This window comes from Cydia pomonella, chromosome 1, assembly GCF_033807575.1.
Source record: "Cydia pomonella isolate Wapato2018A chromosome 1, ilCydPomo1, whole genome shotgun sequence".
In the NCBI taxonomy this organism is placed as follows: Eukaryota; Metazoa; Arthropoda; class Insecta; order Lepidoptera; family Tortricidae; genus Cydia; species Cydia pomonella.
The window spans coordinates 37,781,451-37,797,714 of NC_084703.1; the positions used below are offsets into that span (position 1 = coordinate 37,781,451).

General features: G+C 38.1%; 2 protein-coding genes across 3 annotated transcripts in view; one reads left to right on the plus strand and one right to left on the minus strand.

Moving 5' to 3' along the window:
* LOC133522209 (uncharacterized) overlaps positions 1 to 3,182 on the minus strand; it is a 29,951-nt gene extending 26,769 nt beyond the window's left edge. The window contains exons 1-2 of the mRNA XM_061857451.1: positions 1,404 to 3,182; positions 122 to 317 (exon numbers count right to left, since the gene is read on the minus strand). Of these exons, the coding sequence (XP_061713435.1) occupies positions 122 to 317; positions 1,404 to 2,216 (1,009 nt within the window). The 5' untranslated portion in view covers positions 2,217 to 3,182. The remainder of the gene's footprint in view (positions 1 to 121; positions 318 to 1,403) is intronic.
* A 135-nt stretch (positions 3,183 to 3,317) lies between these two features.
* LOC133522215 (uncharacterized) overlaps positions 3,318 to 16,264 on the plus strand; it is a 79,955-nt gene continuing 67,008 nt past the window's right edge. Inside the window, exons 1-2 of one of the 2 annotated variants that reach the window (XM_061857516.1) lie at positions 3,318 to 3,462; positions 6,653 to 6,895. In XM_061857516.1, the coding sequence (XP_061713500.1) occupies positions 6,828 to 6,895 (68 nt within the window). In that variant the 5' untranslated portion in view covers positions 3,318 to 3,462; positions 6,653 to 6,827. Of the gene's footprint in view, positions 3,463 to 3,573; positions 3,742 to 6,652; positions 6,896 to 16,264 lie in introns of those variants that run through there. The other variant, XM_061857523.1, reaches the window with a different exon arrangement.

A 16,264-nucleotide genomic window follows, 5' to 3' on the forward strand; every position in this document is an offset into this window, starting at 1 on the left:
TGGCTACTAGATAATTGACTTGTAAACATTTTTTGTTGATAGCGCTGGGGTTTCTGGAATGCTCTGAGAAAGTTTTATCAATCACACTAGCCGCTCCAAATATAAAGTAAAATCGGCTTACTTTTAGAGTTGGATTTCCTCGTTTTGGTTGGCGGGTGTCGCGGCTTGGGCGCGGCGACGCTCATGGCGGCGGCGGTATCGGGGCGCGCAGGGTCATACTCCTCGCCCGAGCTCACGCTGCCCACCGGCGACGCCGCGCGCTTTTTCTTAGACTTCCTCTGTCCAATGTCGGCTATCGACGTCGGGGTCGGCGGCACCTGTAAACATACAATTAAAATGACTTTATCTTATTATTTTATTTATTTAATCAATTTAGATAGAGTTTAAAGAGTAGTGATTGGCAATTAGAATAATAATTAAGTCAAATCACAAACTAGCTTTGACATACCTGAACAATTATGTTGCTTTGAAGAGACCCACTTCTATTTACAACCTAATCATATCACCATCTTCCATATATACCACTGCTGAACACTGGGTCTCATTGATGAGAGGGAAAAATGTGGGTTGTGAATACAAAGTTCATATACACCTATGAATATCTGTGCAGTGATGTAGATGCCCTAACAACATTTAATGGAATACAATAATCAAATAATATCAATAGATCACTAGGAAAAGAAGAAATAATAATTTTAGAATACCTATGATTAAACCTTAATGGCACTAAACACATAATGAGAAACCACAAAGAAAAGTGTTCGTAAGATATAAAGGTATTAGGGAAATTATGAGATTAGAGTTATTACTGGAGAAATGTTGAGGAGAGTAGCAAGATAAGTGAAATTGGAGGGTTACTTTTGCAGAAATATGAAAATCATGTCAACTGTTCTAGTCTAGGATTATGTTAACTTTCATATAATTATTTTAATTTAACTAAGGTAAAAGATGGAATAAGTGCAATAGGTAAATAAGCTAGGACCAAAAGCCATTTTACTTTGGCCTTTTAGCATGGCTGGCATTTTAAAATGGCCAAGGTACTTTATTAATACCTACTCCCAATATCCAAAAAAAGAACTAGAATAATACACACTATTTATGTTCATTAATACAGAAAACAAATTGTGGTTTTGAAACAAACATTTTCAGTCTTATGAAAGCTGAAAATTCAGTATTTTTATTCTAATATTTTCATTTCAGAGTTTAAATTAGTTACAATTACATATAGTGAATATTAAATGCTCTCTAGCTGTAACAGCTATCATATAACTAAAACAATAGTAATGACAGGATGAGTAAAAGCAAAACTTGCATTCCTACAGTTTTGTAACTATTGTAAGACTAAAATGGATAGATAAGGAGTTTACTTGGACTATACATTAAGTTTAAAAATTAAAACTTACCGTTTCATGAACACTAGTTCTTCTAATTTTTATTTTAATAGTATTTGTGTCCACAATCTGACTGTGATATGTGGGGCCACTATCCGATTTCTTAGATTTCTTCTTGCTTTTGGAACTACAAATATCTAACATAGATCTGGGCTTTCCACTACATGGTGTCACAGCATGAGTCCTTCTTTCCTTCACAGAGTCCTTGGATTTGCTCTTTTTTGTTGATAATTGACTAAGTTCATGACTGTATGGCTTGCCACTCTGCCGCACTACATTAATTAAAGGTAACTTCACACTAAATTTGAGCACTTCATCCTCCGAACTGTCCTCCTCAGCATCCTGCTCTACCTGACACTCACTACTACTCACTAAGTTCAAGTTTTTTCCACCTTTCACATGTAATGTCACCGCATTGGTCGGTGAATGGTTGTGGCGAGACTTCTTCTTTTTCTTCTTTTGCGGGAGGCAGCCATTAGGAGGTGACTGCTCTCCATGGGAGTGGGAGTTGTGCCTAGAGTGCTGTTTGTGTTTGCGATGCCGCGGGCGCGGGTGCCGACGCTCTGAGGGCGACAAGGCGCCATTGCCCTGCAGCTTTTGGTTGGCGATGTCATCAATGCTCTTCTCAAAGTCTGTCTCGAGATTGACGCACGAGATACTCTCCTCAAGCAGATCCTGCTGCGAGTCGTCCGCGTCAGCGTCCACGTCGGCGGCGACGTCACCCGGCTTGGGCAGGCGCACTTCCGGGAACAGGTCCTTGCGTACGCGGAGCGCGGGCTCCGCTGTCTCGTACCCGCCGTTGGCGGGGCTCTCCCGACCCGCCATGCCCGCGCACCTGGCCCCTGGCCGCGGCAGCCTCGCCGCCTTGCGTGCCACTACTACAAACCGCTCACGCTCACCTGTGCGCCGCGACGTAAACAATCAGTTTGACACATCACATTTTCACTTTTGTACATCGAAAATTCAACGATCGTTATGCGAAGATATGTTTTCGATTGATGATAGTCGATACACAGGACATTATAATTGCCGTTGATAACGTTACTTGTGACAGTCCAAAGCATCTTTTCTTCTTCACGTATTCGCATTTTAGGTCATCCATGTTCATGTAACGATGTGATTGCGAAAAACAAAGTACAGATCATTTTAGCGAACACTCGCGCATGTATCTTAGATAATGACGGACAAAAAGCACTTTCTTTAAAGATAAAGGCATAATATACACTGATTCTTCATTATTTTCGTTGTAGAGTTGATGAAAACTGTTGACCTTGTTTAGATAGAAGCATATAATAATGTTTCAAATTTTAATCAACAGAGGGGGGCATTCCTGCTACCCAAACGACGGTACCATTGCGCACGTAGTCCGAGACTGTCAAATGTCAAAATTGTACCTGCCACTTTCATCCTTATGTAAATACAACAAAAACCATTTTCGCATGAATTATTAATAGCTGTATTCAAACTCTATAGCAGCACAAAAGCGTTGTTGAGAGAGTGAAACCTGTGTCACAAAAAAAGTTATTCATGAGTTAACTGCAACAACATTGTATAAGCGTCTAAATAATCGTAATTTGAAAAAGTATCAAAGCATTGTAATGTAATATCAAATTTCATGTACACTTATAACATCACATAAGATTCAATCATATCAATAATATATAATATTTATAGAGTGTACAGTATTTTGAAATGATAAATATGCAACTAGACTTCATTACAAAGTCACTACAGCTTTGTGTCAAACAATATGATTTCGCCTACTGGCTGGCGTCGTGTAACTGATCTAATCCCAAAGAGGGCACCACTAGTACGAAATTCAATATCTTTCTGTTTTGTTTCATTCTGTAATAAGAAATCTCGACCGTAATGTCAGTGAAAATTTGTAGGAATCGCAAATTAATCAAGTATATAAATAAAGATTCTAACTTAATGCAGTATACATAATAACACCATGGTTATTCTTTGCAAAAATAGTAATACGCATGTGCTGTGTGCGACGTTTATCACTATACTTGATACATAATGATGATAACCTATACGGTCTCTGTGTAGCCAAGTATATAAACGGGTGAGTCACATTTATATTTATTACATTTTGCTGTATCGATGATCTCATGAAATTGTAGGTATGTCAGCGTTCTAAGCATTCACTGCATTGCTAGGTATCCTACGATTGGTCGAGTTTCTGTCTTATATTAAATAGGGTTTGTTTGTTCCTAATTACACTATCTACGATTACAAATAAATTGTAGTTTTATCATCAACCATCGAAACAGGCATTAGTTATTCTTTGAAACTGATTTAGGAAAATATTATACGTAGTTCTTACCAGTAATTTATAATGTAGGTAAGATACTATGGTGACATAAGTACTCACCTATGTATGTAAACTTTGGTTTGTTTTAATATGTATATTTAATTGTTTATGCATGCCAATCATAATAATTTAAGACTTTAATGTGTGATTTTTAATAATAGCTATGTTTCATTACCATTTTCTGAGATTCTAATCTCATTTACTATGTTTTCATTCATTGAGATGGAGTGGTTAATTTTAAACAAGGCATGTAAACATTCATAAGTCCTTTAAAATGCACTGGTATTTTCTCAATTTGATTCCTTTCTATCAATTAATAAATGACACAAGAAATTAAATCTTGTATTAACTTTTAGGGACCAATTGTATCACCTGTCCGTAACCAAGTATGATCTATAGGATGATAACTTGGAACCATGATATGGATCCATTTATAATTGTGTGTTAAAGACTGCTTTAAGCAACACTTGTACTATCCACTAACTAAACAGCTGTATGCAATGTTTAAAGCAGACAATGCATTTTCTTATAAAGGCTTGAGTAAGCAGGTAAAGAACACTTATAAAAATTATATCCGCAACTTATCTGGCAGTTTAAATTTCAATGCTTTTTATTCACCACCATCACAACTTAAAATCAGTAAAGAAACCAAAATGAGTAAAGAAACCGGAATGTACCTGTCCTGCCCATTTAGAAATATAAATTCACTATCTTCTTTCTTCCAATGACTTTGTGTAGCACTGAGTGATGATTTTCGCAATGAAAACTATCCTGTATATTTCCACAGAACTCAGATTATGCCCATGTCAAATGTTATTTAAATCAGTTCAGCTCAGAACCTGAAGATGTACAGATAGATAGACAATAGTTTTCTTTCCCTAACAATGTACCATCAGGTTCAAATTTGCATGGAAAATTTATGAATTATTTCATTCATAACTCGTCCATGTACTTTTGTACCCTACTGTACAATTGTACAAAAACACCCCCACCCTTACATGTTTCTAATTGTCTGTTAAGGTGTATATGACCATCTGTCTATCTTAGACACTTCTCACATTCTGAAACCAAAGATTCATTTTTCCCTTACCTTATTTTACAATTTAATCTTATTAGTATTAGTACTCTGACATTGGGGAACTTTTACATCTCCAAATATTATAAATTTCAAGTTTAATATATATTTATTTCAGACTGTTTAGGGGTCATCCATTAATTACATCACACGTTTAGGGGGAGGGAAGGGGTCAAGAACGGACAAGAAGAAAAAGAAGAAGGACAAGGGGGTGGGGGAATCACAAACTTTGTGACATCACTTTAACTTCATCTGTAACCGAAAAAATTATTTAATAAAAAAACCAAAATAATCATGTGACGTAATTTATGGATGACCCTATAGGTCCATAACATTATTTTTATTACAATTACAAGTAGGTACTTACATTTAGGAGTTAATGCCTACACAATACACATACATACAATAATAACCAGAACTAATTGACATATAACAAAAAGTAATATAAAAATCTAAATTAAATCATACAATAAAATTTTGTTGAAACTCAAATTCAATAATTACATTAAAATAACAATTATCATTAATTATGCTATTCATGTCAAATTTATTATTCATTCCTGTTTATTCTTATTTAACATTAAAAATGAGAGGTCAGTTACTTGTATGGACGTAGTGCCAATGCCTCATAACAGGGCACTCACACTTTTAAATTACAACACTCAGGAGGCTATTGGTAGTCTCTCCTACTCTGCGCATCAGGGAAGCAATATAATTCGCGAAAATCGCTTAGGTGGGAATGGGAATGAATAATTATTGCTAATGAAATCTAAGTTTGGAATATTTTAAAACCTTAATTGTTTTGTTTAGCCATAAGTTGCATGTGTCTACTGTATCTACTTGGTTGCAAATAAACATTGAAATTGAAATACGTTTCCGCAGTATCATATTGAAGCCATCCATGTTAGCCTCTTAGAAACAAACATGCATGAACACAACAGCATCCTGGCTTTTGACGACCGGTCTGGCCTAGTGTGTAGTGACCCTGCCTATGAAGCCGATGGTCCCGGGTTCAAATCCTGGTAAGGGCATTTATTCGTGTGATGAGCATGGATATCTTTTCCTGAGTCATGGGTGTTTTCAACAAGTTTTCAACAGTGACCAAGGTTATTGAACTCGGTGGCCTTTTTCAAGGGGACTACAAGCAGTTTTACTGGTGGAACTCTACTCAGTTTTCTAGTTCCAGCCTTGAAAATAATATTAATACCCCTGTAAAAAATTCCAGTCTCGCTCAAATACATTTTTTGCAAAGTAATTTTGCACGCGTCTGGCAAGTTTAAAGACCCGACCAAATGATCTGGCGTATTATTTTTATTAATCGTAATATGATAGGAGAAGTATGAGACAAATTTTTACCTTGCCTCAAATTCCTACTCTAAAATGTCTACCAGCTCTCTAACCATCAGTGCATGTACTAAAAAAATGTTTCATAAATGTTATGTTCGTATGTAGTCGTATGTACCTAAATATTATCTTTATTTCGGTTTTGGTATACCTAAATAGTGATAAACTATTTCTTACGCATCAAAATTTCCTTCGTTGGTTTTGTTTGCGTTGCGTATATAACGTAGGTCCTTCGGAAATGGTTTGTCTCTAGTATGGATTACCTATTCAATGATCTTCCAGTAGAGACAGAGAGCCAATCTTATAGAAAAGTTAACTCACAGGGTAAATTCGCGAAAATCGCTTTGGTGGAAAACCGATTCATATATAATCATGAAGATAAAACATTGCACATCTCTAGTGGAAAAGCAGCCCAGAAACTCATAAACTCAACCTACTGGCGTCATGAAACAGTAAACTTTTGGCCTACACAGAACTACCTTGGTGGTAGTTGATAATAAAATACTGTTTCAATTGTTTCAGACATTGGCATCGCAAAATAAATATGAAATCAATTAATACAACAAGAAACCGGAGTCAGTAACTAGATATGTCGGTGTCGCATGGCGTGTGATCAGGTGTCGGAGGGTTGTGTGTGTATGATGTTGTAGTGGGCGTGGGGGGGTGCAAGTGATGCCAGTCGCGGTGATGCGGAGGAATGGTGGACGTGGCTGCGGAGCGCCGGGCCGCCGCCGCCTGCTACGACGCTGCCCACAGTCTCACCAAGTAAGTGCCTTTTTCAGTAAGCACTACGATAAAATTGTGCACCACGATCATATCTCTTTCTTCGACTACAGATAATATTTTCTATAGGCAAGGCACGGTGAAATGCGGGAGTGAGCAGTCTTACTCGTAGTACCTACTTCATTAACTTTATAGCACTGAAAAAGTCATAGGCATTAATGAGAAGCTGTGCCGAGACACCTAGATTTGAGATCCAGCAGAATTATGAAACGTAGGGTTGCACGCCAAGTAGATATAGACGGTTGGGATACACGGCCGGTAACCCCGTTTCTCGCCGAGATTTGTATAGTGCTTTTCTCAAACCTGCAATAAAAGAAATGTAGTCAATTTGTTTTATTCGTAGATTTACACAGCTAAAAACAAATTATGAATCTACTACTATTTGATGGTTAAAGGCCAAGACGTTGTCACAATTTGACGTTTAAAAACAACAGAAGGTTGTGTACGGTACAGGCCTAGGTGTGTAAGGCTGTATAAAATTCATTTACATAAATCATCTTCACTCATCGCACCGGATACGTAGTATTTCCGGATCTAATTTGAAGTCATGTCAACATTTCATTGCAAGTTTGAGAAAAACTCTTTACAAGTAATATTATTTAGTAGTATTGATCTTCTCCTTGCTTACTTGATTTAAATTGTAAATCCTTTAACTTACCTATGGCGCATTGGTGTGGGTAAAATATCCTTTATCACTTAACTAAATTACGACTTCGTTACTATACTTACAATCTACATACATACCTAATTTGAGTATCTAACTTGTTTAAAAAAAGTAAACATAAACTATTGAAACAACTAAAATCTACTTATAAAAAAAATGCCTTCTAAATCGCTGCTGGTGCTGTGTGCCTGTAGGGCGTGGTCAAAGTCAAGTAATATTAGGTCATAAAATTTCAGAACACTTCCTAAGGTTCCTTTTTCAGATATGTGTACTCTAGTCTACCCCGTGTTTATTACTTATAGTACTTTAGTCGCACAGTTTCAAAACATATACCATATACCTACCTTAAATTGATGTAATTAGCTGACTGTACATAATTATGAAATGTGTAAATATATACCTTCATAAATAATAAATTGTCAACGCTGGTTTATTCTCAACCATTCCAGATAGCTTAGGGTCAAAAAGGCAAATATTTAATACTTATATAGAAACCACCTAATGTGGTTATGTCCGACATACGTCTATAGAAGTATGGCTCTATAACTAATATTCGGAATGTAGAGATTTGTTTTATAGTTAAATTACCTACTATACATTGTATAGTGTTGTAGCAGCTAACCCTCTTAATTGAAGTTTAGTTTTTATGATCACGATTCATCGGCGTGATGATGTCAGTGGCAGTAGGGCCCATTCGAAGCAACCAATAAACAGACAATAATTTATATTCATTGCTATAGTTCACATGTCAAGTCTTCACTATTGACCGTTGGCATTTTGCCGTTAACCCCTAATATGATCAGCGATCATTCTATTGAGTCTCATTGGCAGGAAGCACCCATCCGCGCTCGGGCAACGTAATCAACTACAAATCATCGGTTAAGCACATTATAACTTGTACTTAGGTACCTATAGTGGTATGTAGGTATAATTTAAGTACTTTCTCACATTAATCTACTAAAATGTAGTAAATTCAAACGTCCTCAAGCCCTTTCATTCCTGACCAAGAAATTTGCGCGGTTTACGCGGTCATCACTGATGCGAATTGGCATGTCGCTCCGGTGTGACAGCGTGACAGCGCTATGCATGTATATAGCGATGTGTCGCTGCACACCGGAGCGACGCGACGTGCGAATTCGCATCCAATGCGAACACCGCCTTATATAGTTCTCGTCAAATTTTACACGTGTCACGTAGATATACTTTTCATTTAGCAAAGTGCGCTTAATCAATCTGACACTGAAAGTGCCTAGTTGCAAAACTGCCTAAAATAAAATTTCGATAAATAGCTAATAGACACATGGCTGCCTTTCAGCATACATCATAGAGCGATATTTCGAGTTTCGATGTTCGCGATACTTAGTAATACTTCACGTCCTGATCCGGATTTTGGTTGCAAGCTAAGTACCTCCTATATTTTATCCAGGTAAATATCACTAATACTACTATTTTCTACACGTTTAAAAGAAAAAGTAAGCTGCATGTTACGATGGTAGAAAGTTCATCTCCCTTCAATACTGATCGGCCCCAGAACTAAATCGTCCATCCAGAGACGTATTTTAATATTTGGCGCTCTGGATCAGTGGACTGGGCCCATGAAGTAAACAAAAGCATTGTTTTATCAGCCAGGCCGAAGGCCGAGCTGCACGAAAGCATAGTTTAGAGTCGAACCTATGGCCAATTGCGTATATCCGCATAAAGCCGGAGGCCCAGAGCGTCCGATTGCGGTGCACTGCCCTACGAGGCTTAGGTCAACTATAGAAGAGCAGCGCTTAAACCAACGTAAGCGAGGCTGCGAATAGGATTAAAGGCCTGGAGTTTTCTGCGGGCCTATAAGACTTTGAGCTTCAGTGGAGCTGAGCTGTGAAAAGAACCAATGGCAAAGTGTTTTAAATGCAAGAAGCCGAGCCAAAGGTTGAGCTGAGCGGTTCTATTTTTCACTGTGATTTTTGCATATTGCTCAAAGTTTTGCCTGGTAATTAACCACTAAATGAACACAGTGTTTGATAGAAACTTTAGTAGAAAAGTGCTCGGTTGTTTCTGCCAAGCACGGGTCACTGCTCCTTTCGCCACCTTACATTAAATTGGGACTATAGTCGGAGTAAGATCTACCGTTTAACTGATAGCCTTAGTATTATATATATATATATATATATACACGAGTATTATTGTATATCGGCACTACCCAAAGGTTGTATGGAAGGGATCGCTTCTTAGGGATAATACCGCCTGTTGTTACCTAACTTTTAAGTTTTTTTTCATTTCTTGTCTATTTTTAATTGTATGGTATGGTGCACAACAAAAAATATTTACTTATATGAGTAAGGGTCAATTCTTAACTGTCAAAGCCTCCTCCTCCGATTACAGTACAACAATGTATTGAAGATATTTAGCAGTTTAGCAGCGTTGTTCTAATACATAGTACTGGGATAGTAGGTTGTGTTATTGACTCTGTTGACGTATCGTAAGTCTTGCAACAATTGTTTGATTAGGTGTAAGGCGAGCTGGGCACGCAATTTGCCTCGGGTAATGAGAGCACTGATGCTTGTCACGGCCTTGTCACAATATAAGAATTTTATTCGACATAGTGACTGTCCGCTATCGCTTTCGTGCCTTGTTTCTACAATTTCTCAACTTTTTTATGTATGTTTGTAAGTACGCAGTTGTGCTCAATCTAAGTAGCTAAACGTTATATCAATATCAAAACCGCGTCAATGTGAGTGTGCTCGTTTCAGTCGCTTGTAGGTGTAAAGCCAAGGTGCTGATAACAATAGTTGTGCTGTGGCCTGTTATCGGTGTGAAGATGTGTGAGGCAGTATCACACACGTGTTACACATGCGTTACGCCTGTGAGCGTGTATAGTAGCGCTTCCAGGAAACGCGAGTAGGTTTCTCGGAACCGATCCACGGTAGCAGCGCATTTTCTTTCACAAATTAAGAGATATCTAACACGGAGGCTTACGATTAGGTATGACATTTACATATACTTTTGTTTCAACCGCTTTATCGCATGTACCTACTGAATGCAGTACGATATGAACTTATACAGCCCACTGTTCTATTATCAACGCATTATTCAAATATAGTCCACGCGGGCTCGCTTGTAATTGCCAGCGTCTATAAAATAACTTTACAGTACATAATTATGGTGCTACTTTACCGCACTAGTGCGAAAATTAGCATATGACGTAACTGTGTCGAACATTTAAAGGGCCATATGTCAGGGATCGGAAACCGGTATTTTTTGTATGGGAACGATAACGGTATTTTTTCGTTCTTTGTTAATTACTTCATTTCTAATTAGGCAATCTAATAATACGAAGTCGTTATCTGAAAACACAACTGAGTCCTACATTTAGAGTATAAAATAAACCGAAATATATGGTTATTTCGATGTTTTTGTAAAAAACCGGTTCCGATCCCTGCCATATGTACTGTAAAACGTTGTACGATACATGTGCGAATAGGTAATTCGCAACTCGTGCCATTTAAAACACTCCCTTCGGTCGTGTTTTAATTTATCGCCACTCGTTTCGAATATCCTATTTTTCGCACTTGTATCGTAATGTACTATTGTCATACCCCTTAAATAATTACAAATCGTAAATAAGTATGTTACTTACTGTTGACTTCTTGCTCCCCATATGGGGGGCGATTACATAATAATAATAATAATATTGTTCATGGGTGTCTATTGTTGCGCCCGTGAACGGGTTCCAGCAGGCGTTCTACATGACATTAAAGCTCTCCAAGAGGCCTCTACGTGTTGGATCTATATCCCCACGCAAGCCTATCAAAAGACCGGGATTTATAGGCCCGTGAAATCCAAGGAGATATAAAAATAATAATAAAATAATAAAATTAAAGTTAATTCTAATCGCATATAGGCAGGCAGTGGCCTAACAATCACTTGTTGGCTTGTTGCCATTGTCAAAATTTATAATCATTACCTACAACATTCTTATGCTACTACCGTGTAGGAAAACATAGTTAGGAAATCCGCATACACCTGCAAAATAGGCGTTTGATTGAAGTCCCGAATCGGGACTATATCACGAAGTCAACCCCGTCAGCAACCCAAAAAACGATGGATGGATTGTGTGAAAGAGGATATGAGAAAGAAAGGAGTGAGTGCTGAGGTGACGAAAGATAGAGGAGAATGGAAGAGAAGAACATGTTGTGCCGACCCCACATAACGTGGGATAAGGGCAGGAGGAAGAAGAAGGTACAGTTGAAATGAATATCAGAGGAGTTATCTTAAATTAAAAATTCCATTTCGTGTATATGATTTGTACGAAATGTCAAAGACGGTAACTTTTGTTAGTGCCAAAATGTACCACCGCATGCGCTGCGATAACTTTAATATAGTCCCACCATGCACTTCGCACGTAGCCAATTCGCGTCCAACGACAATCCCAGAGTGAACAAGTAGTAAATAAAGACGCGATCTAAATTTTAAACTAGTACTTATATTACGTTGAGATCAGCATAAAATAAGCTTTCAAATCATGGCAAACTTTTTTAGGGTTCCGTAGCCAAATGGCAAAAAACGGAACCTCAGCATTACACATAATCGGCGAGCTCACCAGTACACATGTCGGCTGTCATATACAGGGTGACCTTAGCCATTGGACAAACCCTGAAATCTCACGTAGGGCTACTTTTCAGGAATGCTCTGACGTTAATATTTTTTTAATTAGAACAAAAGATAAAAAAAAAAAATATTCGAACTAAAGTTATTTGCAATAATCGTCAACAAAAAGAAACACACTGTGTTAATCTTTGGCAGTGTTTTTGACAATTTGTTCGAAATATTTGATAATGATGATATTTTTCAAAAGTAGCAAGCTTATTAGTGTCATAAATAAAAAAGATAATCAAAAAGGTTGAAGAAGGTTCCATACTATTCTTTGAGGATATTACCTTAGGAGCTCCTAACACATACAAGCTGCTCCAAAGTAAAAATTGGTAATTTGTTAATTTCTTCGTAACCGCTACACTGGCTACTTACGATACTTTGTGCACTAGTTCTAAATACCCTAATGCATATGTACATTTCGGCTTTGTCCAATGGCTAGGAACACACTGTAGATAGAGTTTGTTTCAATAACATAAGCTATGCAGATGACATGGTACTGTTGAGCCCGTCAGATGGTGGTTTGAGATTGCTTATTGAGAAATATGAGTCATATGCCCTAACGCATAACCTTAAATACAACGTAAAGAAGAGCGAGTACATGGTCTTCAAAGCGGGAAGCAAGTGCCCATCACACATCCCACCTATTCGTTTGAATGGCATGCAACTAAAAAGGGTTTCCTCATTTAAATACCTTGGGCACTTGGTAACCGACGATTATCGTGATAACGCTGATATTGAGAAGGAGCGGAGGGCCTTGGCCGTCAGGGCCAATATGATAGCTCGCAGGTTCAGCCGGTGTACAGCGCAAGTTAAAATAACATTATTTCGAGCGTTCTGTACATCGCTGTACACCTGCAGCCTGTGGACTCGGTACACGCAAAAGGCTTTTAACGCCATGCGCGTACAATATAATGACGCGTTCAGGGTATGGTTGCGGCTGCCTCGGTACTGCAGTGCGTCGGGCATGTTCGCGGATGCACATGTGGACGGATTCCTCGCGACACTGCGCAAGCGCTGCGCCGCGACGCTCCGCAGGGTGCGCGACAGCCGCCACAGTCTCCTAACCGTCGTGGCTGACAGATGGGATGGCATTTATCTCTAGTACCTAAGATAGTTATTTAAGTTTATTTTTTAAGTTAACCTTAGTCATAGCTTTTAATTCTCAAGATGTACTAACAAAATATGGACCATGTTTGTATGAAAGAAATGCATTTTAATTTATTTTATTTATTTATTACCATGCAAACTTCCACTGAAATTTGGTTTGAACGAGATCTAGTAAGTAGTTTTTTTTAATACGTCATGAATGGTACGGAACCCTTCATGGGCGAGCCCGACTCGCATTTGGCCGCTTTTTATTAAAAGGTTTGTATTACTTTTGGCTGATAGTCAAAACCTTTGTGACAGAACTTATGACCTGAGTACAAGAGATAAGAAGCGATTATGAAAAATGTTACCCCTAAGGTGGTTAAAAGGCGGTTGAACCCTTGTATAGCGTTCAAGTTTTATTTTAAGCCAAAAAGTTGAAACTTCGTGGAAAGGTAGGTACTTTTTTGGAAATTAAATTAAGAGGGTTAAAAATGGGATGAAAGTTTGTATGTCGTTTGTAAGTCGTGGGCAAGAGCTTGAGTTCCTATATTTTCATAAATATTTTCACAATTATTTATTTCAAAATAATAAAAAAATATTTATTAGAAATTCATATATAACAAGCCGTTATTTGATAAAAGTGGCATGTTCAAAATTGATTTATTTACATGACTCTTTGGGTCACCGCCTGAGTTAAATATGTGTCCAAAATTATGAAATTTTATTCCGATCGGTGTAGTTGTTGTAGTTTGGACAGACAGACAGTAACGGTATCATTTTTAGGGTTCCATAGACAAAATGGAACCCTTATAGTTTCGTCATGTCTGTCTGTCGGTATGTCACAGCTATTCTACTCGAAAATTATAAGTAAGTCATATTTTAATGATATTTGGAACATAGGTATTTGTTTTTATGGAGTATTGTGAGGCGGATTTGGACCGCTCCTGATCTTGAGCGAGTAGGCATGGGCAGTGCAAGGGGCACACATCTCGCTGCTGGCAGGCGAGGCGCTCGGCTCGACGCCGGCTGCGCGGGCAGTGTTCGACTCGGCCCTCTAAATCCGGCGGTGACGGTGCGAGGGGCCGGCGGCGAGGCGGGCGGGGGACTATTTTCGTCTGGCGGCCACGTTTGGAAAAAGGCCCGGTGACGTCACGGTCCTCCGCGGCGATGATGCCATCGAGAGCTCGCGACACGCATCAGTTGCCGCTTTTGCCAAAATATCACTGCAGGCTACTTGCCATCAACTTTATTTTGGTAATTGTTAAATGACACATTACTTGAGATGGACTTAGCTATTTTAATTTTCATACGGTCCACGATTTCATTGACCTACACTAAGATTTTTAGCATAAGCATGAAATACCTAAGTATTGCATACAGAATGGCCACTCTTTATGTCACCCCGAGCCCGAATACAATCAGTCTATGCAGAGGGGGGAGGTCACCTCTCTCTGCATCTGACTGTACATATCTCAAACCGCGGCAGCAGATTGAATGAAGATCGACCGGCTCTCAGTTTGATTAGCAACGCAATGACGGAACGTTCAAAAGGCCGGTGCATTGTGAAATATATGAGTGCTAGTAATTTTCAGTAAATAATTTGGTACCTTCTTACAAATAGGTATACTTATCCGTTCGTTTCCCGTGTAAGGCACCTAATGTCGTTCGAGTCCATTATTATTTCTTGTGCTTCGTTGCCATGGTTACACCAAAATATTTTACAATATCGAAAGCGACTGACTGGCCTGTGCACATATTGACACAAATCACTAGTCATGCAGTCACACACACAAATACAAAATATTTTCGTACTATGCCGTGTCCGCCCTGTGGATTCAAATTGAACTCCACAAATATAAGTTTTAGAGTTAAACCAAGATATGTTGACAGCGATTGTGAAAGCCCAAACGGTGCACGGCTTATTTTAAACGTCAAACTTATATGATATTTGTAACTTATTTCAAAATCGCTGCCAACTTATCTTGGTCTGCCTCTACCAGGCTTTTTAGTTTTACACACTAATATGATGAAGTACACAATATGTAGGTTCTTAGCTTTAAATTAAATTCGACTCTTCCCAATTTTTTGCCCTAAATTCTAGTTTTGTACCGTTAAGTGCAAAGCCTATATGCATGGCAGATGGGGTCATATTTGTAAAACTTAGGGAGCGGAACTATAATTTTACTGCATTAAGCCCCTGATATAAATCTTTTGTAAAGTTGTTACTATAGCTAGAAAAACGTATCTAGTATCCATAGTCCGCGATAAAAGATGGATGTCGAAAATATCGATGAAGTCAGAATTTGTTAGTGCTTGATAAGCTGCCAATAATCAGAGGATGAAAGCGGAATGAGCCCTTCAACCTTATCGTGTAATCATACTTGAAACCTATAATAAGCTAAGATGGGTAAGGCAATTTGTGTCGATGCGTGTCAAAAGTAGGTTAACGACAGAGAATTGGCAATATCTATCGTAAAAACGCGCCTTTTGAAGTGTTTTACCTGCTGCAAAAAATGGTTTTCCTTATAACATATTTTTATATTTTTTCGTTCGTGCTCGTTAGTCGCGTTATAGTTAGTTTTTTAGCATTAGAAAGAAGGCAAGCGGTCTTGACGTGTCTTTATAAGACATTTGAAAATTAAGTCACAGCAAATATGTAACAATTATAAATAATATACTTACTCAATAATAATAAAAACTAATTTTTAAAAACGTTTTTCAATTATTTCCAATAAAAAGACACTTCAAGATTGCTTACTTTTTTTAAAGCCAAAATAAACGAAGTATAGTGAAGATTAAGACAACCTTAACGAGCTGGTGTGGTGAAAAAGTATTTATTTATGTTGGGAATGGGATATGCGTTTGAACAACACGTCAAGGAGTTAATCAGAACTAGCGTAGCTTTTATGTGTAGGACTCAGGTCAGGGGTTTCCTACAGTAACTACTCGTATGTATAATA